Raw genomic sequence first — 22,845 nt, 5'->3', positions numbered from 1 at the left:
AGAATCATGGCAAGGGTCGATGGCGGGACTTTGAAGATTTACCCAGCTGCACCTAATGATGGGCTTGTTCCAACCCTCTGGGTTCTTTGTTTCTTTTCTTTCAGCAGAAGCTATCCATGCATCTCTAGGAAGCAAGATTTAGTAATGTACAACATCACTGCTATTCTCCTGAAAATATATTGTGGAATAACCATTGTTTTCCTCTTTTCTCTGATGTGTAAATATTGTTATTGTTTTTATTTTAGGATCTCAACAACATGACAGGAGCTAAGCAGAATCTTGAGGAGGAGATCAGAAACCTCCAAGACAGACTGGCAGCCAGCCAAAGGGCTTGGGAAGAATTGGGCCAACTAAAGATACGCTGCAATGAAAAAGAAGTGGAACTGAGAACTAGTCTAGAGCAGGCCACGGTGGAAAAAAAGTTGCACAATGAATTCAAGGACCAAATAGTGACTGTACTTGGGAGTACTTCCATTGTAGCTATTCCATCCAAGGAAGACATTGTGAAAAAAATCCAAGAGTTGTGCCACGGAGAGGAGAGCAAAAAAAGAGTATGTTAACTTTTGTTATTTTTCTTCAGGGTACTTAATTTATTCCTCTGTATAAATTAAAACTAAATTAAATTAAATTAAAATTAGATGTTGACAGCCTCCTTGTATAATGTCCTGAGCAAAAGAACAAAACTCTTTCACTCTTCAGTTTTAAATATTACAGCATCTCTCCATAGTTATACACCGCTAGCTACAATTGATGCTGGAATGACACAACTTGTGTTTTGACATTACAAAGCAAACTGCGCCTTTCCATGGTCACATCGTAACGTTGATTGCATGTACATAAAGGGCAGAATTCATGTCACAATGATTACATCATTTTCCTACTCCTTGCCCCTATCCCAATCTCCCTCTGTGGACACCTGTGCAGCTGCCTCATCATCTAAAATAGAAGGCAAGATATACTGCAAACTCAGCTTAACCATTGTAATAGAAGAAGATTCAAATTTCCGATATAGTTTTACCAGTAACCAGACTGCTGCACAAACATCTGAACTTAACCACACATTTAACCTCATTGTCTTCAAAAAGGAATCTAAATCTTTTGCCAAGAGAGAATTCCACCATTATTCTCCTGCTTACAATTCATGTACTGTAACTTAGCTGTAACTTAGCTTGCATGTATTAATGACGTAATTTCAACAGGTACGATTTATTTCCAATGAGGAAAGGATATTTCAAGTTAAGCACTGCTAGTAATCAGAATTCTATCTACTGATTTTAAATTTTTTTCCTACAGCTGCCAGTTATTCCTACTGGGTCTTGGTGTTCACAGCACTTGATGATTATTGTAGGGCTATCCTCTTTATGCTGCTTAAAAGTAAGCTCAGCTGAACTCAGTTGACTTATGGGTTGTATATTATGTATACTGGATTGTGGTGGCTGTAGGCAACCCTCTGCCCACACATATTCTTGCACCTTTAAAGCAGGGTGTAAACTTCACTGTAATGCATAAGACTTTGGAGGACATTAGCAGAATTGCTCTGTTTGTGTCATGGTCTTGTCTGAATCCTCTGAGTCAGAAGTTGAAGAGGCAGACTAGATAGACCATCCTTTTCCCTGCTAGCAGACCACCATAGCTCTAGTTACGAGGCAAATTACATTCTTTGAACTTTCTACATCCTCTAAGGCTAATTACTCTCCTGATCCCCAGCAATTACCAGAGAGTTCATGGGATGGGAATAAAGCCATTCAAACTTGTATTTGCTTCTGTTTTTGTGCAGGCTGGCACAGGCAAACAAGCAGTGCTGAATGCACTATCAGTAGTTAGGTTTAAAATCATTATAAGACTTTCAGAAATCTTAAAGAGATTTTATTTCATTTCAGAAATTAAAAGGTGGGAATTAAAAGGTAGTCATGTGCTGTATATTATATGCTGTAAGTCCCAGGTAGTAATTTAACTGTCATGGTTACAGGCTTCTCAGCACAATAAGCTATGTTGTCGTTTCTTTCTTTTGGCTTAATGTAACACCCCCACCTCCACCCCCTATCTTGGGTGATAATGATTACTTCTGGTCCCTCACTTTTCAGCTTGACTTGTTCTTATAGTAAATTTTTTTAAGTTTCAAGAAAGGAGTAAAAACTACAGAAAAACCAAAAAACTACAAAGAAAAAAGAAAAATATTTTAAAAAGTGCAGAAATACAAGAGAGATTTTTTTTTTAAATTTACAGAAAGAAGTGGCTTCTGACTTTTAACAGCAAGGATTTACAAAATTTCCCTAATCTATCTCTTACTCTGTATTAAACCAAAACACCACATTATTTCTATAAGTCATTCCACTTTAATACATAATAAAAATCACTAAGTACAGTTACTCCTCCCCCTTATATTAAAATGAAGAAGAAAAGAATTCATATAAACCTTCTAAACATCTTTCTCCCCACCAAAAGATAAAACATATTTAATTATTCCCGTCTTACCACTATTCTATACATTTCTGTTTACTATAATAAGAATCAAATTGAAAAGCACTTAAGTTGTCTTCTATTATACTTAATGGTACAACAATTTTAATAATTCCAATCTTAATAAACCCAAAATCTTAAACTCAAAAAACAAAGCCAATTCAAAACAGTAAATCCAAATCTTTAGAGGCAAATAACATCAGTCAAATCCTTAAAGCAAACCAAATAAACATTCTTCAACCCTTATCCCACTTTAAAATAAACCAGAGCAGTTACATATTCCCAAGATATGCACAGAGCTTTCTTCTTAAGAAAATCAAACAGCCCAGCTGCTCCCCTCCAAAATTCCAGGTTCTTTTCATAGCATTCCACCAGGAGATCTAGCCTACTTATAGCTCGCAGATCATTCTCTCCCCTAGATTTCTTCAACTTCATTATCCAGTCTTCATCCAGCATCTTGACAGAAATCCCAATCTCAGTCTTAAACCTTTCTATCACTCTTAGATTCCTCAATTTCATCCACCACATCCCCAACCTGATGGCACATTTTAGCTCTCATATTTTCCACAATGACCTGGATATCTTGCATAAAAGTTTGATAAAAGTCTGAAGATATCTGTTTGAAGTCCTGGTGAAGGTCAGAAAGAATCTGCTTGAAAGCCTCCATGTCTCACACAGTAGATTATGGCACCCCCATAATCAGTGAAAGTCAAAGATATGGGAGAGTTCGAAAGTTGTTTACAAAAAGTGAGAGTGAATAACAGACTTCAACTAGACTTGTTCATGCCTTGAAACATACTGCATTTACCTGAAAGAAAGAAGGCCCTAAATTTAAGACAATCTTCCTCTCCAAAGAAAACCTTCTAATTATCATCATTACCACCAACACAGGCAAAAATGATGGTAGAGAGAGAGATAGAATCAATCAGTAACTACTGACTAATATTAATTGCCTGTAAAATGTGGTATCTCATATATAACATTAATTGTTCTCCTTGCATATACTAACCATTCTCTGAAACACAGCAGTCTAACACCCAGAAGTGTGCAAATACAAATGCATACCAACATTTTCTTTCTTCCTTCCCTCCTCCCTTCCAACAGAAAGTAAAATTCTGTTTTTAACAGTAAAAAATAAGAAAATACAATGGATAAAAGTATGAGATGGGCAGAAGGAAGGAAAAAGGAATCAAAACATGATGGAAATGTAGTGAGTGTTCATGCTTTTGAACAGCAATATCTGCAGCCATGTATTCCCATCAATTTTTAACAAAGTTTTCTTTATTCTTAAAACAACCTTCCCTATTCACAGGTAGTAATTTGAGGAAAATCCTTTTATTCTCTGGTAATAAATATTAGTGTAGGAGCTGTTAGAGTATTTAAACTTAAGGCCAAATCTAGCAGTACTCTAAACTTAGAAACTTTCAAACAAAGTTAACAGAGGGGGAAGACCATTCTTTCTGAAGGCACCATTTTATCTTACTTATTTGGATTGTACAGTTTATAGGTGGTCTTTTACCTCATGATCAACTCCAGAAGACAATTCAGCATCAATTTAGTCTTACCTAAATCTGAAGAAAAGGAGAAATAGATCCGGATGATAGTCCATGCAACTCAACAAATGGCCTCTTTCAGGGTCAGATGTTAAACAAAATGGGAATATAATAGGGCCCTTTGGTGTATGAAAGAACATCTTTTTCAAACCTGGTACAGCCAGATGCGCTGGGGCTACAACCGCAAGGATTTCCAGCCGGCATGGTCAGACCATTCTGCTCGAGCTTTAATATCCTATGAGTCGGTAGCAATGGCAAAGCAATCAGCCTGATTTAAATATCTCTATAGATATGTTATTAACCAACTGTTAAGATACCCCTGGAATAATAAACCCAATGCTACATTTGTTGACACAGTCTTTTTATATATGCATTTGACTGCTTGGATGGTATTTCTTTGGAGGAGAAATTAATAGTAACAATCAAGTGCTATCGCAAGATGCCTCATGATGCCCCCCAGTACAGTCAAGTTTCCTCTGCCTTGAGTTTATATTGTGTCCCAGATCCAGTAGAGGTTGCTCATGGACACTTTTTAAATTTCTTGGTTTTCTGTATAATGACTTAATTGTAGTTTAAATAAGTTTGGATAAACCAAATGTGCTATGTATTTTTTAAAAATTTTTAACAAGTAAGTTTGCAATTGAATAATCCAAGCTCGTGGTTAGGAGACTTAGTATAGCTGTTAGTGCAGTAAAAAGGCCTACTAAACTTTCAGGATATAAAGTTGAGGGCTTGATGCTTAATAAACAGTTGCCTCTGTGATTTATTGCAATGGGCTGGCTCAGTCTTCTGTGCTACAGTACCACAGCTATTTCCTGAATAGTTCTGACAATATACGATTGCAGCAGAAATACACATGTATGGTTGTGAGAGAGAGGCAGAGAAGAAATACTTGACACCAACCTGCTTCTGTCCAGATATCTTGGGAGTATTAATTCCCACAGTTCCCAACCAGAATCCTGGGAGTTACAGCCTGAGCTGTATGGATGTGGGTGGGGGGAAATGTAAAAACCTTCAGCATTCTTTACTTCTGACATTTTTATGCCACTCCCCTCCAAATGGCTGTAAGCAGCATACAGCAGAAAGAAGGTTTAAAAATAACCAAACAAACAGAAAACAATATAAATCCTAGTTATGCTGCAGCTTGTGACAAAGAGTTGTGTTATAAATGCAAACAATGATAAAACTCACGGAACCTTTCAAATTCAGCAAGCTGGCTATGTAACTCCTCTGCAGTGATAACATGACACTTGATCACGTTAAAGAGACAGCAGAACACGTTGAGGTGACATCCCCATGGGAAGAATAATGGATGCCTTGGTTACAACAGGAGGAGGATTTGGGGCTTCATTAGTAGTAGTAGAGCGCACTGCTAGGACTGACAACGGGTCTATTTTTCTGGGTCTACAAGGAGATGCTGGACCAAAGTGCTTCACCTGTACTTGAATACATCTGGCAGAAATGCTGAACAGGACCAGAACAGGCGAAAAGAAATTGCAGTTTTTCGTAAAATCAAGGATGGAAAAATGGTCAAATGCATTTGCTGAAAAACTCTGGCAAATTCACAGTACAGAACCGATTTGAAAAGACAAATGCCCTGTTTATGTTCCAGCATGATACCACCAGCAGGGAAGTGTCCACTTTAGCCTCTGGAGAGCTTGAACTCAGGAACTGAGACTACAGTGCCCGAAGGGGCTTGAGCAGGGGTCCCCAACCCCTGGGCCGTGGACCGGTACTGGTCTGTGGCCTGTTAGGAACCAGGCCGCACAGCAGGAGGTGAGTGATGGGCGAGCGAGCCAATTTACTGCCTGAGTATTTACAGCCACTCCCCATCACTCGCATTACCGCCTGAGCTCCGCCTCCTGTCAGAGAAAGCAAGCCCATTGGCTGCTATCTCCAAACGGCACGAAGAAAAAAGAATAAAAGGTTGGGGAAAAGAGGAAGAGCTTGAATCATCCCGAAACCACCACCACCCTCAGTCCGTGGAAAAATTGTCTTCCATGAAACAGGTCCCCGGTGCCATAAAGGTTGGGAACCGCTGAGCTTGAGCATGTTCTGCTGTTTATTCCTAAGAAGGAAGGAACACAATGTTCTACAGTGTGAGGTTAGATGTGTTTGTTCTTGCTAGAACCCCTTCTGGTTTACTGAATCCAGAAGAGCATGCAATAAAACTAGTATGGGTTTTTTAATATACAAAGTCACACCATCCATATGGGGGTGTTTGTGTGTGTGTGTGTGCGTGTGTATACAGACACACATACACACACATGTATAGACACAATACATATACATGCCTATATATATCCCTGTGTATAAAAATCATATTGTTATTAAATTATTAATTAATTTTTTATCCCACCTTTATTATTTTTATAAATAACTCAAGGTGGCGAACATACCTAATAGTCCCTCCTCCTCCTATTTTCCCCACAACAACAACCCTGTGAGGTGGGTTGAGCTGAGAGAGAGTGGCTGGCCCAAGGTCACCCAGCCAGCTTTCATGCCCAAGGCGGGACTAGAATTCACAGACTCCTGGTTTCTAGCCCAGCACCTTAACCACAACAAACTGGCTCCATATTTCATGTATCTGGCTATGCTTCAGCACCTTGCAGGACTTTTTTTGTTTGTTTGTTGTTTGCAAAAGGAGAGCACAATTTAATGTTTGCTACAGCTAATCATTTCTGTCCCTTGGGCAATGTCTTACATTATTTGGTCTTCGCTTTGTTTAATCAGAACTAACTTAAGATGAGCCACCTATTTCCAGCTCCTTTCCATCCTATTGCTGAGGGAATGTACTTTACTGCATTACAGTGCACAGTGTACTCATGGAGTTAAAATGAGAAGCTGCATGGATTGTCCCTTTGACTGGACTATTGTCCTGGCTGAACATCTGGGAAATGAGTATCTTTTTTGAAACTATGTTCTGTTATCCCAAACTAAAGAATCACTGCAGTTTTAGTAGCTTTGAATATATTGCAGGGCATCTGAAGTCCTTTCCGTACCCTTCTTTCTGCTGTGTTAGGGGGCATACAGGTAGTCCTCACTTAACCACAATTGGGACTGGAATTTCAGTTGCCAAGTGAAGCAGACATTAAGCAAATCCAACCCGATTTTACGACCTTTTTTGCAGCAGTCATTAAGCAAATCACCACGGGCATTAAGCGAACCATGTGGTTGTTAAGCGAATCACATGGTTTCCCATTGATTTTGCTTGCCAGAAGCTGGCTGGGAAGGTCGAACATGGTGATCATGTTACCACAGGACACTGTGACGGTCATAAATGCGAACCAGTTGCCAAACACCCAAACCATGATCATGTGGCCATGGGGATGCTGTGGTGGTCATAAGTGTGAGGACCGGCCATATGTCGGGTTTTTCAGCACTGTTGTCTGAACCATCACTAAACGAATGGTTGTTAAGTGAGGACTACCTGTATGTGTCTTGGTAGAGAATTGGCATCCCCCCTTCATCTTTTCACTGAGAACAAATGGCCTTGTTCATCTTTTCAGGTCTGGAATTCCCCAGATGTCTTCATCTGTGTTGGCAGGGAAGGATGAGAGCTCTCAATTCATCTGGAGAAACCAGGGTTTGAGAAGCTAGTTAATGTTGTGCCTAATGTTTGGCTGGTGTTCTTAGCTGCAGTTCTTCCATTTGCTTGTCTTTGTTGCTGTTTATGCATTTCATAGCATCTCCAGACAAACTTTTTCTTTGGGTCTCAGTCTTGGGTAACATTTGTATTTTATTTATTTTATTTATTATGTATTGTATTTGAGATGTTGCTGAAGCTTTTAGTGGGAAAGTGTGTTCCATGCATAAATGCTGGCAAAATGAGGCCAGCTTGCTAGTCTAGGTAACTATTTAACAACTTTCAAAGGAGGGCTGAAAATCAACAACAACAACAACAAAACTATAAACCTCTGCAGAGAAATATAATTACTTTTGAACAATCTGATGAATATGATGGATAGAATTCAGCAATGTTAATTTTATTTGTTTCGAGATTTATCAAAGGTTCATGCAAGTAATAAAGCATATTTAAGACATGTTATTGTTGCTATGGTTTTGTGTAATGGGATTTATTTTGTTTTTGGTTATGACTACACTAGGTTAAGTTTTATGTATTAGTTTCTGTTGGCTTAAAATTTGTGGCATTACAAGCATGTCAACCTTAATTTTAAAATGTTTCACTACATTTTAACTGATTGAGATTCAACCCCACATAGCTACAGAAAGTAAATGCCTTATATCTTAGATGGTTTCAAGCCACTGTATTTAACAGACCACACCCTTGTTCCTGGGTGTGAATATTGATCAGAATAGGGTCTTATTGACTTCTTATACGATATATTTGAGGGAAAACCCTAGGAGACATGTAACGTGTATCTGAGCCTTTATTCCAGGTCCCTCCACAGGGATAGAGTTTGGAATCACCTTTCAGCTTTGTTTGTGTCCTATTTTTCTGCCCATCTCCTTATCATTCGTTCATTTGTGAAATGTCTATACTTCTATATGCAGTGACTTTCAAAATAATAATTAAAAAAAAGATTGTCTGTGCTCATATAAACAAAGAGATGGTATTTATCCGAAGTCTAATTATGCCAAAGAAAAAATAAGAGAGTTTCCCAATATTTCTTTATTCCTCCTGGAGATTGCATCAGCCATATGGAGCAAACAGTTCACAACATACACTGTGTGGACAGTGTGGTACCAAGGGCTTTGTATGGTTTTGTAGGGTTTTCAAGAATTAAATGAAAGCATAGGACACTACAAGGAGAGCACTACGCCAAGAACTGACATTGCATTCATTTCTCAGTTTTTGGTAACTGGAAGATTAATAACAGGGGATATATGTTGCTGTGAATTAATGTCAGATTCTGCTATAACTGGCAAATATTCTTGTATTAGTCTTACAATGGTAATCTGGAAAGTTTATACCATTATTTATCAATAAGCCTTAAATAAGTATTTGTTGACCCATTTTCACTGGCAAATTATTTATATTGAATTGGCAAGGTACATATTAATATAATACTGCCTGCTTTACACATTGCTCTAATTATGATTTGTTTGGTTTTGACTTAGCATATTGTGTGAATCTAGCCTCTGCAGTTTTTATGCCACAATTTATGGTTTTTTGTGATACATGAATTCAGCCAGTGGAGGTTTTTTTTTTTTTTCAACTAACCAAGGGTAAGAAATCTGCTTAGTGAGATATGTGGATTCAGCAGATTAATTCCTTCTAATTAAATGTTCATGGTTTTCCTGTTTGCTGAGTAGAAGATGATTATTTTACTGCTCCTTATAATTGGTGATGTCTTTCTTGTGCCACAGATTAGTTTCATGCTCAGTCTCTGACCTGAGTTTGCTTTTGTTTCCCAGATGGTATCCCAGCTTGAAGGCCAAATAAGTAAACTTACTGAGACCCTGGAGACTCAGACAATGTTGCACCAGGAGGCCTTGCAAAGGGCCAGAAAAGCAGAAAATAAATCAGAAATGCTTCATGATCAGCTGATGCGTCTAGAAGGAGAGCTGGTGTCTGGAGACGTCTTGCGAGATATTTGGAAACTTGAGAAACAACAAGTAATATTTTATGTTTGTAGGAAGGGTACAAGGCAAGGTAGAGAAAGCTTAATTTAATGATGTACTCTTGAATTGTAAATGTATGGTCTGATTACGTTGGCACATTCATATTCACATAAGCAAAATTTGTTGGAAAAATCACTCCTCAGTATGTTCAGGGTGGTGATTTGATCATAAACATATATACGTATACATTCAGGGTTCTTGGACTATGTCATACAGTACTACAAGGCTGAGGTCTTAGACAGTGTGGTAAGCAACAAGCAGTGAAAATATCTAATAAAGAGAAAAAGTGTTGGTGTTTTGGATCTTGTGGAGATAAGTTGCTAAGAGGTTTTTGACTGTCAGTTTTGGACCCCAAGAGGCAGTCTGTTTTGGGAGTGGTATTTTCCTGGAAGTCACCAGCATTGTAGAGAACATAGCAGGGGAAGTTAATATACGCATTTAAAATGAAAATTAAATGTTACTGAGAAATCAGTTGTTTACTAGATAGAGAAGAACAGAATCAGAACTAGTTCCCATTCAGCTAATTATTTTATTGAAGCTTAAAATAAATTCCAAGGGTTTCATAGGACTCTTGCAAAAGATAAAATGTCTTAACTCTGTCCAATTGTTGTTTACTTTTTTAGTTATTTTCCCCTATCAATGAGGGCTTGTTTGCCTAACTTCAGCATATAAACCTGATCACAGCCCTTGAATATAGTGTTCACAATTTCTTGATTCTGTTTTCTGCCCTTTGCTTCTTTTGTTTTGCAGTGATCGAAGCTAGTCATAATGATCATAGTGACCCTGATTACAACCTGTTTTGGGATGCACTGATGTCCCTGGAGGCAATAAAGCCCCCTGAAACTGAGGCAATTGCTTCACTGCTTACTCTGTTGAATGATCCTTGCTCGTGAAGGATCAACTGAATGGGCTGATAAAATGTAGGGATAAAAGAGTTTTACCATAGCAAAAAAGCTTGGAATAGTTTGCCTCTTTTGTCTCAAACCCTATTATTTATGTATTTGAATGCCTTCTTAATGGGGCACAGCAAATGTAGATTTTTCTGTCCTTCTCACGGAAGAGCAGTGTGGTAGGTTAGAAATGTGCCTCGTAGGCATGCCCTGTCCAATCCTGTCTGCAGTGATGTAGCTCCTGGTGCAGCTGGCAAGAAGCTTTACTCTTGCCGATCAGAGAAAGCCTTGGAAACACAAGTCTCTCCAGTAGGCACTGGGTCAGTGAGAAATCTCTCTGGGAGGCCCAATGTCTCATCCCCTTCCTTGCAATACTGCAGTGCCAGCAACAGACAAGACAGTCATAAAAATTGCATCAAGCCATGGTCTTCCACCCTGGGAATGTAGATGTTATGGCCCAGAGGAAGCTTAAAGATTAGAACACAATCACACTCCACAAACTGAGTATATCATACTGTGTATACATAACTCTATGAAGAGTTATGTTTACGTGTCCTTTAGAAAACATAGTTCCTTTACTGTTTTCCAGTTATTTGCTGAGAGAGAATGGAAGGACTCTAGAGAGACAAACATTGTACCATTTAGAACACAAGAGTCTGTTGGCATCTTAAAAAGTTTTTAAAAAGTGGCGTCTCTTTCATCAAGCTTAATTCCTGCTGACTTCATGGAGACGCCCACTCAGTGTTCTTGACTGAGATAGATTATCCATCTTGCTTGCTATTACCTTCTGGAATGTTTTTGGATTTCAAAGTCTAGATTACATCCCTGGAAGTCTCCCATCCAACCATTAATCAAGTCCAGGTTTGCTCAGCTATTCAGGATTGGCCACATTCAGCTTAAAAATTAGAAAATGTATTTAGGTAGTAGGGGAGGTTGCTTCTGGGGTTCAACAAGCTGGATTATTTTGAGCAGTGCATGACTGCTTATTGATTGCTCCTGTCCTCTGGAATTAGGTTCCCCCCAAGATCTGGATGGTCCCCACCCTGCTGGTGCTTTGGTGAGCCTTGAAGCTCGTGGCTTTTTGCCCAGGCCTTTGGGGGCAATGAGTGAAGCCCCCTTGGGGTTGTGTGGGTTTCTTTTTTGTTCTTGTCTAGTTTTGTCATCTTTGCCATCTTTTACTCCTTTATGTATTTTTTCTTGTTTTTAATGTTTTTTACTTGTAAACTACCCAGAGTTGTTAGGAGTCAGGGAGTATATAAATTTAATCAATCAACCTATAAATAAATACGTTGCAAAACTTTGCATACTGTGAGAATAGCCCTGCTGGTCAGATCAAAGCCCATCCTAGCTCAGTGATTTGTTTCCAACCCAGTGCTTCTTAAGTCCTTATGAGCAGGAGATAAAAACATCTCCCTCTCTTGCCATTGTTCCCCTGCAGTTGCTATTGAGAGGCATGCTGTCCCCCCCAATACATCTGAACTTGTATAAGATTTTTAGGAAGTCACAATAATGCAAATTTGGAAAACCCTTGTGTTGTGATACCTTTGTTCAGCTCTTTACAAAAACAAATTTTCTTGCAATGTGACATAGCCTGGATGCCGTAGTTAATGCAGATTGAATATTGGCGTTCCCTGGTGGGCTGCCTGCTCCATGCTCCAGTTTTATTCAGTGGTTTTCCCTGTTAAGGCCTAAAGACTTGGACAAGCATGAAATAGAGAGAATGAGGGTAGACAGGAAAGAGAACCCTTTTGGGTCCAGTCTATTGTAATTTAAAAGGAAACAAACAAACTTACATGTGTTGGTTTCTTCAGCCTTGGCCATAAAAGTCTTTTAGAAAGCATAAATTAGTTAAAATATTTTTCACATGTTAGGTTAAACGCAACACTGTTGTGCCATATTAGATTATTTGCAAATGCCTGAAAATACATGCCAAACCTAGTTAACAGTAAAAGGCAGCATGGCAAGAAAACATATGCAATAAAAATGTTACATTTAGACGTGAATAAATCTTTATTTCTGTTAAAGCAATTAGTTGTATGAGGCTCAGAATGCCAGCTTTGTTCTGACCACACTGGATGCCTTTCTCCCCATCTTTTCTTTCTAAAGTATCTTAAGTTTCTGGATCAGCTCTCTGAGAAGCTGAGCCTGGACAGCATAGCAGAGGAGGTTGGATTTGGCATGAGGTTGGACGCAGTGCTGGCTCGTGCAGAGCAGTTGATCAAACTGGAAAGAGACACATTGACTGCCAATAAGGTCATGGCCCGAAACCTGCAGAGGAAGGTAGGAAAAGTACCAAAATGGCAGAAGGGTTGGTTCATTTTTTACAGCAGCATAGTATCAAACTAGGGCTAGGGTAGTATTAACTTAAGTATCACTCAAATCCCGTCCTAGTAAGGAAAGAAGAAAAAGCATGTGGCGTTTTTCCTTGGAGGAAGAACCGGGGAAAAAGGGCAACAAACAAATAAATATTTACTATCCCAGGTGTCATGCTTTTATTTGGAAATGTAGGTAAAAGCTCAGAAAGAGCAACTTGAGAACAGAGAGCTGCACATGAAACTTTTGCGTCAGAAGATTGTGCAGCTGGAAGAGGAGAAGCACATGCGCACAGCCCTGGCTGTAGAAAGGGATGAGGCCAACCTCACGCTCAGAAGGTTACAAAAGAAAATAGACAGATTGCAGAACGAACTGTCTTTGGCGAGAGAAACAAATACAGACCTGAAAGTTAAACTTGCTGACACAAATGAACTGAAGGTGAGCAGTAAAGCTGATAGCAAGTTTAAAACCATATTCAGAAGGAGTATGAATACAAGTGAATGGATTTGCATTTAAGTACATACATCTAACCTGTCTAACCTGTCCACGCCAGCTGCTCAGCAGTAGAAAGCCATTTTGAAATGATTACCAATGTGTGTTCTTCAAGATCTTGGAATTCAGGAGATAGCCCACACTTGACACAACTTCAAATGTGCACACACACACCCCGCCCCTCGCCTGGAAGTGAGCATTATTTGGGTAGATGAGGCTCAGGGGAAAGCTAAATGCTTCTTGGCATCTTATATGATTTTCCCCTTATACCTCTTCCATGTTTTGGCCTTTGGAATTTGTGTTTAGATCAGAGCCCTGGAGCAGGACAAAACCATAGACGAACTAAGCAAGTCCCAAGAGAAACTGGAAAAGATGAAGACAAAAGCTGAGATGCAGTTGACCTCTGTCAAGTCAGAGTTACATGTTAGAGAGCGTGAAGCAAAGGATGATAAAGAAAAGGCTAAACACTTGCTGGAGTCCGTGACTACAGAAGCAACAGCACTTAAATCAACTCTTGAGGAAGTCATGAAAAGAGAGAAACAGGTATGTGCCAAGATAACTCCTAAGGAGTATGTGATATTTGCTGCCTTTATCCATTCATCAGTCTATATGGCTGCCCATTCACAGTGCAGCTAACAATCTATTAAAAGGAACCATAAATAGTCTAGAACAATTAAAACAACACCTTGTGTTCAGGGTGGTTCATATACCACTCAATCATATCCCTGAAGATGGGCTTACCAGGCATCCTGATCCACTACTTGAGGGAAGAACCAGCTCTTCAGTGCCCTATGAAAGACTGGCAGGGTTGAGGCCATCTGAATCTTGGCAGGTAAATGTTCCACAGGGCAGGGGCTGTTTGATAGAAAAGATTCAGAGTATCCCCACCCTGTCAGGGATAGGCAGAAATAATTGGAGACAGGTAGTCCTGCAAATAGCATGGCTCTGTACCATGAAGGGCTTTATGGGTAATAGCCAATACCTTGAATTGCACCCAGAAACCGACTGGGAGCCAGTGCAGCTCACAAATACACCATAGTAAGTGGTGTTACTATGCCATGGTGCACTCATAACTATCCACAACACTGCATTCTGGACCAGCTGTAGCTTTGAAGGGGTTTTCAAGGGCAGCCCCATGTAGAGCACATTGAAATAATTCAGATGCATCAGCTTGGGATTTGAAGCAATTCTAGATGTTCTCCTTCAGTTGAAAAGAGCAAGAAAGAGGATATACAGTAGGCAGTAGGAAGCAGGAACCTCATCTGATCATTACAAATGAGAATGCTCGTGTGTAGCTCCAGTTGCCTGGGGAATGCGTGAGACTGTGTGTACAATTACCTTAAAAAGAATATGAACCATTGCATTACCAAAAAGCATTAGTGCAACCCATAGGATTCATTGGTGTGCCAGAAGCTTAAAGGAATTTGCAGTGGAACCACTGTAGTTGCTAGAAAGTTTTAGAGAGCTTCATGGGACTTTTCCCTAAGCTGGGATTCTCCAATTATAGAATGGCGACTCTAAAAGGTACCACAGAGAGTTGTGAGCAGAACGTCACCGACAGGTTTTTGAGCTTATTTATCGTTTCAAGATGTTTAATTAAGACATAGCAATAAAATGTTGTGATCCAGTGGGATTTTGCACCACCGATTAATCACCATGTCACCAGCTCTAATTATTCTGGGTCAGCTTTGTGCTATGGAACCATCTGTGGCTTATTATTTGGGGACTTGTACAGATGTGTATTATTGATAACAGCTGCATGGGAGAGGTTCTTTGGCAAAGGGTTACTGCTGTACACTTCTTTCCCCTCTGTTATATGGTCTCAGACTATATTGGGAAAGTCCTGCTTATTTTAGGCAAAAAACTAAGGAGTGGACAGTGTTTTTCCCTTAAGTCCCTTACTTTCCCATTATTATACTTCTGCACCATCTAATCTAGGCCCAATATGTTTTTTAAATTTCATCCTAAAAGGCCACATAGTTTGGTTGCCCCTATAGGAAGTCTCCAAAGATCCATGTGAGGGTTCTTCATTACACTTTCCCAAGAGAAATGGTTCCTGGGAATGATACAGAATAATCAAATGAGACCTTTGAGCCACAGATGCCCACTCGTGAAATAGAAGGGCCCGATGATCTGTGTGAATGTAACTGTTATGTTTATGGGTAGAGTTTTACTGCATAATACCACAAGAAGTTACTTTTATTTTTCAAAACTTGTCTTTCTTTCAAAGACAAGAATATTGCAACCTGTTACATCAAATGTCATCTATTTTAATAGCACAAGAACAAACAATAATTGTAAGCATTTGGCATGTGGCCTTTCAGACACACTGAACCACAAACAAAGGTCTGGACATATTTTGACATTAATTCAGATCATGCAACGAGGTGTGTAATATTTAATGTGTGACTGCAATAAAAATTACACAGAACTTTAAATTTTCCTCTCTATTTTGATTTTTAAAAAATCACAATATGCTCCAAGTTTTGTATGTTTGGCACAAAGCAATTACTTTCAGCTTCCTCCCTGTAGTGATAAGTAGATTAATCTAAATTGAGTATTTATCCATTCATCTGCCTGATACCTCTCTTGCCTAGTTTTAATGTTAAATTTAAGCCTGAGCAGTACTTCTTCAGACAGGAGAAGTATAATGTGCTTCTCTTGGGGAACATGCTTCCATAGTTTTTTTTACAAAATGTCAGGGAGAAGGTTCCAAAGTATTTACTGATTTGCTGAATTTATATTGGCCACTTATTGGCATATATAACTGAAAATCAACACTGAAGTACAAAATATAATCACTGAAAGATTTCAGCAACATTAACACTTAGTATTTATTATTTTTATACTCTTGGGTAGCTTTCTTGAGGAAATCATTATTTTTACAAGTGAGTAAATAAATATGTGAGTCAGTTTGATGTAGTGATTAAGGCACCAGGCTAGAAACTGGGAGACCGTGTCTGTAGACTGTGAGTTCTAGTCCTGCCTTAGGCACGAAGCCAGCTGGGTGACCTTGGGCCAGTCACTCTCTCTCAGCCCTAGGAAGACGGCAAGGGCAAACCACTTCTGAAAAATCTTGCCAAGAAAGCTGCAGGGACTAATTTGGGCAGTTGCCAGGAGTCAACACTGACTCAAAGGCATAAGAATAAACATCAACCTTATTGCTATGAAACTCAGAAACCAGTGATAACATGAGCAATGATTCATACAGAGATTTTCATAAATGCTTGATTTCAAGTTCAATAATAACTGAATATATAATGTAGGTGTCATGTTTTTCTTATGGTAGGACCCGTATTACAGGGATATTGTGTTTTGCAACCATCAGCCCACATGGGATTTCCTCTACTAGATAAAACAATCATTTATAGTTGCAAGCATTGCATCGAATATGGGATTACATGAGTATCACACATACGAACTGCAGAATATCTGAACTGCTAACTGTGATGGAACAATATGCTTTTACCAGTATTGTTATATTCTGACATTTTTGTTGTGTGTGCAGGTGACAAAACAGGTCAATGTTAAAATACTTTTTATTGATATCATTTAATAAGTAGCCAACCTGTGCAATATATATTTTCCCCTCCAGTGCTTAATTGTATGCCTCCGTAGATTTATAAAATGTTGTAAACCTCATCATCCCACACAGCAACATTCGGAGGCATCTACAAGCATCCAGTGCATTCATCCTAATGAGGAAAGCAGCAATGGAAACTTTGCTGCTTTTGTACAGACATGTGAGGTCATGGCACATGTACAAAAGAGGCAGAGCTTACTATGTGAGGTTTTTGCATCATTTGCTAACCTCACACACATCCACTCCCCAGCATTCATTCATTCATTCATTGCATCATCCTTACCAACAGCCTTCAGCCATGTTGACCGAAAAATTGTACAAGTTAAAGTTCAGCATATCTGAGAAGCTTCTCTATGAGGAAGGCTGCCCTAGTATTCTGTTCTTGATGCTAGATTTGAGTTCAGACCCGAGGAAGGCATTCCAGCCAGCCCAGAATAAATTACTGTTACTCTAACTGAAATACGTAATGTAGAATTGAGTACAGCACAGACTACTTTTGAGGGTGGGAGGAAGCCATGAAGATATACTTGAGTCATTGTACAATTTTTGAGTTGACTTTGCCACGTTATTATATAACAAACCTTAAATAATAATAATAAAAAAAACCTTTATGACCTTTTTCAGTGGTCCTGAGCCATAACAGAAGCAAAACTTTAGAACACCTTCTCTCCATGGATTGTCTTTTTTGCTATCAGCAGCTTCCTTTGTCATGGTTTATTATTATTATTATTATTATTATTATTATTATTATTATTATTATGTACGTTCACCACCTTGAGTTATTTATAAAAATAATAAAGGTAGGATAGAAAATAAACAAACAAACTAACATGCCAAAAGTTTGTTCTCATATTTAAATCACTATTAATTCTTTTATGGAAGATCTTCTTCTTTCCCAGAGCCATCTGACTTGCAGGTTGACTCATCACTAGAATAAAAAGTACCATAGCAGCTCTCTCCAACCTGGAGTACTCCAGATGTGAGCCCCATAATATTTAGTCTGAATGTTAATTGGGAAATAGAATATTGGCTGGGGCATTAGAGAATGTGTAGCGCAACATCTTCAGAGGGCACTAGATTGGGGAAGATTGTGCCACTGAATTACAATATATACTGGGGTCTAAAGAAGTTTCACTAGTCAGTCTTCTGTTCCTGTAACTTGGAGGATTCTCAGGTCTAAGAAGTCTGGGAAACAAACCAAATAATTATTTTTGCTCCATAGTGAGAACATTGTATGTACAGATTGGGGACACCACTGAAAAGGTTCATCCCTTAGCCACTACTGACCTCTTTTCAGATAGTTGGGATTTCTAGAGGAGTTTCAGGGGTAGATTTCAGTGAACTAGCATATTGGTTTGGGAGAAGACATCCCATATAATTTACTGTACCTGTTTTCCTTTGCTCTCACAGCTGGCAGACTTCCGAACGGTCATCTCTCACATGCTGGGTCTCAATATTGCCACTGTGGCTCTTCCTGACTATGAAATAGTAACTCAGCTTGAGGGGTTGATCCATGCTCATCAGCATCACTGCTCTCCCTGTGCCTGCTTCAAGTGTCAGTGAGGGAAGATGGACTCTTGAAGCTTCTCCTTTGGGTGCCTCCTTTCTTTCTACAAGTACTGTAGTGGTGAAAGCAGCAGAAGTTCAGTATGATGTTCCAAAAGTTAAACATTTTGTTGGAGTTAAAATATTGCCTACTATGAGGAAAAAGAAAATTAAGGAGTATTAATTCTCATGAAGTATCTTAATAAACAATATATGTATAATTGGGTGAAAAGCTTATGCACTCAGCATTAAAAATGGAACAAAGTTCTCATAATTATCAAAGAGTGGAAACACTACTCACAGCGGTTACTTGAGGCTGATGTTGAGCAGCAGCTCTCTCTGCCCCATAAACCATCCCTTAGAGTGGAGAGGCAGAAGGATGAAAATCTCCTGTGAGCAGATCTTTCCAGTAATACTTCTGAGGATCCAAGCTTGCTTTGCAAAAAAGAGATAAGATTATCCACAAGTAATTGTCAAGTGATTGACTAATTACAGAACAGACATACCCGTGTCTGCAGTTTGTCCATATATAAAATATGCCTGTTTTGAGTCTGTGACATGTATAGGAACTTCTCAAGAACATTAGTCCATTTTTATATGTTTACAATAGTTGGTTTAAATATTACAAGTGTTCTTTAAAATTGCATCCTATTTTAACATGTTAAAGAATTACTAAAATCTCAAGAACGGTATTGGGCTAGAGCATTCCATTTGGAAATTTCAGTACTTAGACTAAATGGAAGAAATATGACATTGGCACAAATTAAATAGATAAAATTAACATCTTGGACAGCTAAAATTAAAATAACAAGTGTTTTAAAATTTAAAACATGGATGTTGGTTGCAGTCCCATGGTCCATGGAAGTCTTTCCAAGGGGTCATCAGATTTTTTTGAATCTTAGCTTCTAAGAGTGGAGAAATGTTCATTTTTTAATGAGAAACCTCATACTACAAGCTTCATATGTGAAATAATAGCAACATCCATAATCAGTATTTCTCCAGTGTCAGGATTTGCCAAGACAGACTGTGAATAAGTAGTATTCTAACATGACCCAGAATTGGGGAGAATTATATTAGTCCTTGAAGTTAACATAGTTCATTTCTCTCTTATTGGCAACAGTAGAAGGAAAGTTAAGACAAAGAAAAATCAGCACAGGAAGGGGAAAATAGAAAATGGTGCCATCTCTTCCTTGATGAAGCTCAGATAGATAAATACTTTGAATTTCTAGTAATCTTCCAAATTAGCAAAGACTTGGTAAGATTAGAGGTTTAGAGGTGACCATCCATTCATCACAGGTCAGCACCCATAAACTCAGTGTCAGGCAGGGATTTAGAAGACCGCTGGTTCAATCCTCCTTTGCTAATTTGAGAGATCTGGAAGCTACTATTATGAACTAAATCCCCTTTAGTAATTTAAATACATGGTTTGAAAATGTCTACCTAGATCAAGTCTCTTTTAGTATTTCTTTTGGTAGAAAAGCTGAAGCAATCACATTTGGACAATGGCTGTCATTTATAATAGCAGTTGCAGTGTGCATTTTTGAAAATAAATCTGTAGAATTTAATGAAAATTCAATAAATCAATGCTGGATAATTTTTTTTTTGGTCATTTTGCAAAATTTCTTTCATTTCCTTTGGACCCTTGCTGAAACAATCTCTTCTGGTTACATGGAAAGTAGAGAGTGATTGAATTGTTTACTGTATCTCCATATTCTAAAAGAATATCTAAATATCTATTTAAAGTTTCACATATCTGACATGTTGAAAAGGTAACAGAATGGCAAATCAATAGAAACTGCTCTCTCCTGGAGCAGATCCAAATCCCTTACATCATGAATTTGAGACAGATGACAGCAGTCTAGCTCACTCAAAAATTGGCACCTCTTCCAGCTCTCCAGGCAGACCTCTGCCTCAGGAACTAGAAGAAATTATGGTAAAGGTAGTCTCTGAGGTAGGAAGAAGACCACCGCCTGAGACTGAGACAACCCCTCTGGCCACTGACACAGATATGAAACAACAACCTGTTGATGCTTACCACCCTATGTGTAAGCCACGACACAATTCCCCTGAACCCACACAGCAGCAAGAGAGCAGTGAAGGAAGGCTAAATCTCAACCAGTGTGTCTTTCTAGATCCTGAAGGAATGCTGGATCTTATCTTACCTGCAGAATGACTGCATGAGCCACACCATCCAACTACAGTTCTCAGCACAACACCAGTCATCCCTCCTGACAATAAACAAGGAAGTTCTATTCCGATATTGACATGGAACATAGCTGGATGGAAGAACAGAATGTCAGATAGAGATCTGTTGGAATTCCTCTCCAAGTCTGACATTATAGCACTCCAAGAGACATGGCTAGCCACCAGTGGTGAGGAAGCTCTCTTAACAGGCTTCAGATCCTGGTCTACACCAGTGCGCAAATTTAACTCAAAAGGGCGGGCCTCAGGGGGATTATGCGTACTTGCTAAGGCAGAGCTGGGCTGGCAAGGGCAGCAATTGGTCCTCAGAGAAGACCCCTTCTATCTCCTAGCTATCCAATTCAAATACAAACTATTTGAAGTTGTGCTGCTAAATGCATACATACCACCATGCTCCTCCCCCTGTTTCTCTTCTGACATTTGGGTGCAATTAGAAAAGACAGTCGCAGAGATAAGCATAAATAATCCCAAAGCCACTGTGATCCTACTGGGAGATTTCAATGCTAGGGTGGGGGCTTCTTTGTATGATTATGTATACCTGGGCATCATACCTGAGAGCTATTTATAAAATGACCCACCCTGGCACTCCAGAGACTCTAAAAGGAACATGGCCAGCTCCAAACTGATCTCTTTGATATATACATGCAATCTTCACATCCTAGGAGGCAAAGGCTTTACATATCCCTTTACCTTCCATGCTGGGAATGCTAGCACACTGGTCTTGGATTATATATGTGTCTCAACAGACAAAACGAACTTATTCTCAGACATTCAAGTTCATGTGAGGGAGGACAGCGATCACCAACCGATTGCAGTTAAATTCTATGGCAATTCCGATTTACGATTGTCAACAACACACGACAAGAAGTTACTCGCTAACCTTGAAGTGAGGCAAGACAGGAGGCTTAAATGGTCTAAGGTGGATACTAAGGCAATTTCCAATTTTATGATATCTGAGAGGGCCCAGTCTTGGGTGAAAATGGTTGTTACACCTACTCAAGACCCAAATAGAATCCTTACTGGATATGCCAATTTGTGCAGCACATTAAGAGACTTCTTAATAGACAAACTGCCAGTTAGGAACCGACAGCCCGTAAGATTTAACTGGTTCGACCTTGATTGCTCTCGCTCAAGAAAGACCCTAAGAGCAGCCATGCATTTGGTTCAAAGAAACCTCACACCAAACAACCACGCCAAGATGCTAAAGCTCAGATGCAATTGTAAGAAACTAACAGCCACTAAGAAGGCTCAATATACAGCTAAAGTTTGGTCTGAGCTAGAAGAGTCAGCAAAAGGGTCTAACCCAGTCATATTTTGGAATACCGTGTCTGGCATGTTGAAGGAAAGTAAGCTCCTACTTGATATCCCCATTTCAGCTTCAGTCTGGAAGGATTTCTACACTATTCTATTTGCCAGTTCCAAGCAGGACTATCCAGAAAAGATGACCACTGAGCCTCTGACCTTTGATAATCTTCCTCCTTGGCTACCAGTGACAGTGACAGAAATTAAACACATCATTCAATTGCTGAAATCCAATAAGGCACCTGGCGAAGACTTCCTACCACCAGAACTTTTCAGGACATGTACTGACTGGTGGGCCCCACTACTGGCAGGACTCTTTACATACATAGACAACACCGGCCATATTCCAGCAGGATGGGAACTTTCCATCATAGTTCCCATACACAAAAAAGGAGACAAGGAAGACCCTAAAAATTACAGACCCATAAGCCTTATTGACATAACAGCTAAGATGTATGCAAAACACCTCCTGAGAAAAGTAGAGGACTGGGCAATCGAGAAAAATATACTAGTGGAAGAACAGGCTGGGTTTAGACATGGGCACTCCACAATAGACAATTGCTTCATTTTACACCATCTCATCACTAAATATACAACTGATGAAAGGCACCTGTTTACATCTTTTATTGATCTTAATAAAAGATCAATTTATTATTTATGGCATTTGATTCCATAAATAGAGATATCTTATGGAAAAAGCTGGCCAGGTTAAATATGGAACCCAGACTTTTATATTTGATAAAGGCCCTCTATACAAATACACGCCTGAAAGTCCGTACTGGAGTCAGTGGCTCTCTTACACAGAGTATACCCACCCACAAAGGTGTCAGACAAGGATGTATCTTGGCCCCGATGTTGTTTAATCTCTATGTTAACAACATTCCAGGATTCCTCCATTCTATAGATGTTCACATGCCAA

The 22,845-nt window shown here is 39.2% G+C and overlaps 1 protein-coding gene and 1 long non-coding RNA gene across 2 annotated transcripts in view; one reads left to right on the top strand and one right to left on the bottom strand.

Moving 5' to 3' along the window:
• The window catches only part of CCDC170 (coiled-coil domain containing 170), a 54,802-nt gene extending 36,362 nt beyond the window's left edge, over positions 1 to 18,440 (top strand). The window contains exons 6-11 of the mRNA XM_063308517.1: positions 246 to 551; positions 9,393 to 9,593; positions 12,596 to 12,769; positions 12,998 to 13,240; positions 13,601 to 13,837; positions 18,288 to 18,440. Of these exons, the coding sequence (XP_063164587.1) occupies positions 246 to 551; positions 9,393 to 9,593; positions 12,596 to 12,769; positions 12,998 to 13,240; positions 13,601 to 13,837; positions 18,288 to 18,440 (1,314 nt within the window). The remainder of the gene's footprint in view (positions 1 to 245; positions 552 to 9,392; positions 9,594 to 12,595; positions 12,770 to 12,997; positions 13,241 to 13,600; positions 13,838 to 18,287) is intronic.
• On the bottom strand, positions 12,476 to 18,811 carry LOC134500998 (uncharacterized). The gene is made up of 3 exons (XR_010068311.1): positions 18,724 to 18,811; positions 18,266 to 18,487; positions 12,476 to 12,757 (listed from the first exon to the last, which is right to left on the bottom strand). It is a non-coding gene; the product is annotated as an uncharacterized LOC134500998 (long non-coding RNA).
• Positions 18,812 to 22,845: the final 4,034 nt, after the last annotated feature.

The sequence above is a fragment of the Candoia aspera genome, chromosome 1 (genome assembly GCF_035149785.1).
Source record: "Candoia aspera isolate rCanAsp1 chromosome 1, rCanAsp1.hap2, whole genome shotgun sequence".
NCBI classification, from domain to species: domain Eukaryota; kingdom Metazoa; phylum Chordata; class Lepidosauria; order Squamata; family Boidae; genus Candoia; species Candoia aspera.
This window is presented reverse-complemented; position numbering and strand designations above follow the sequence as displayed.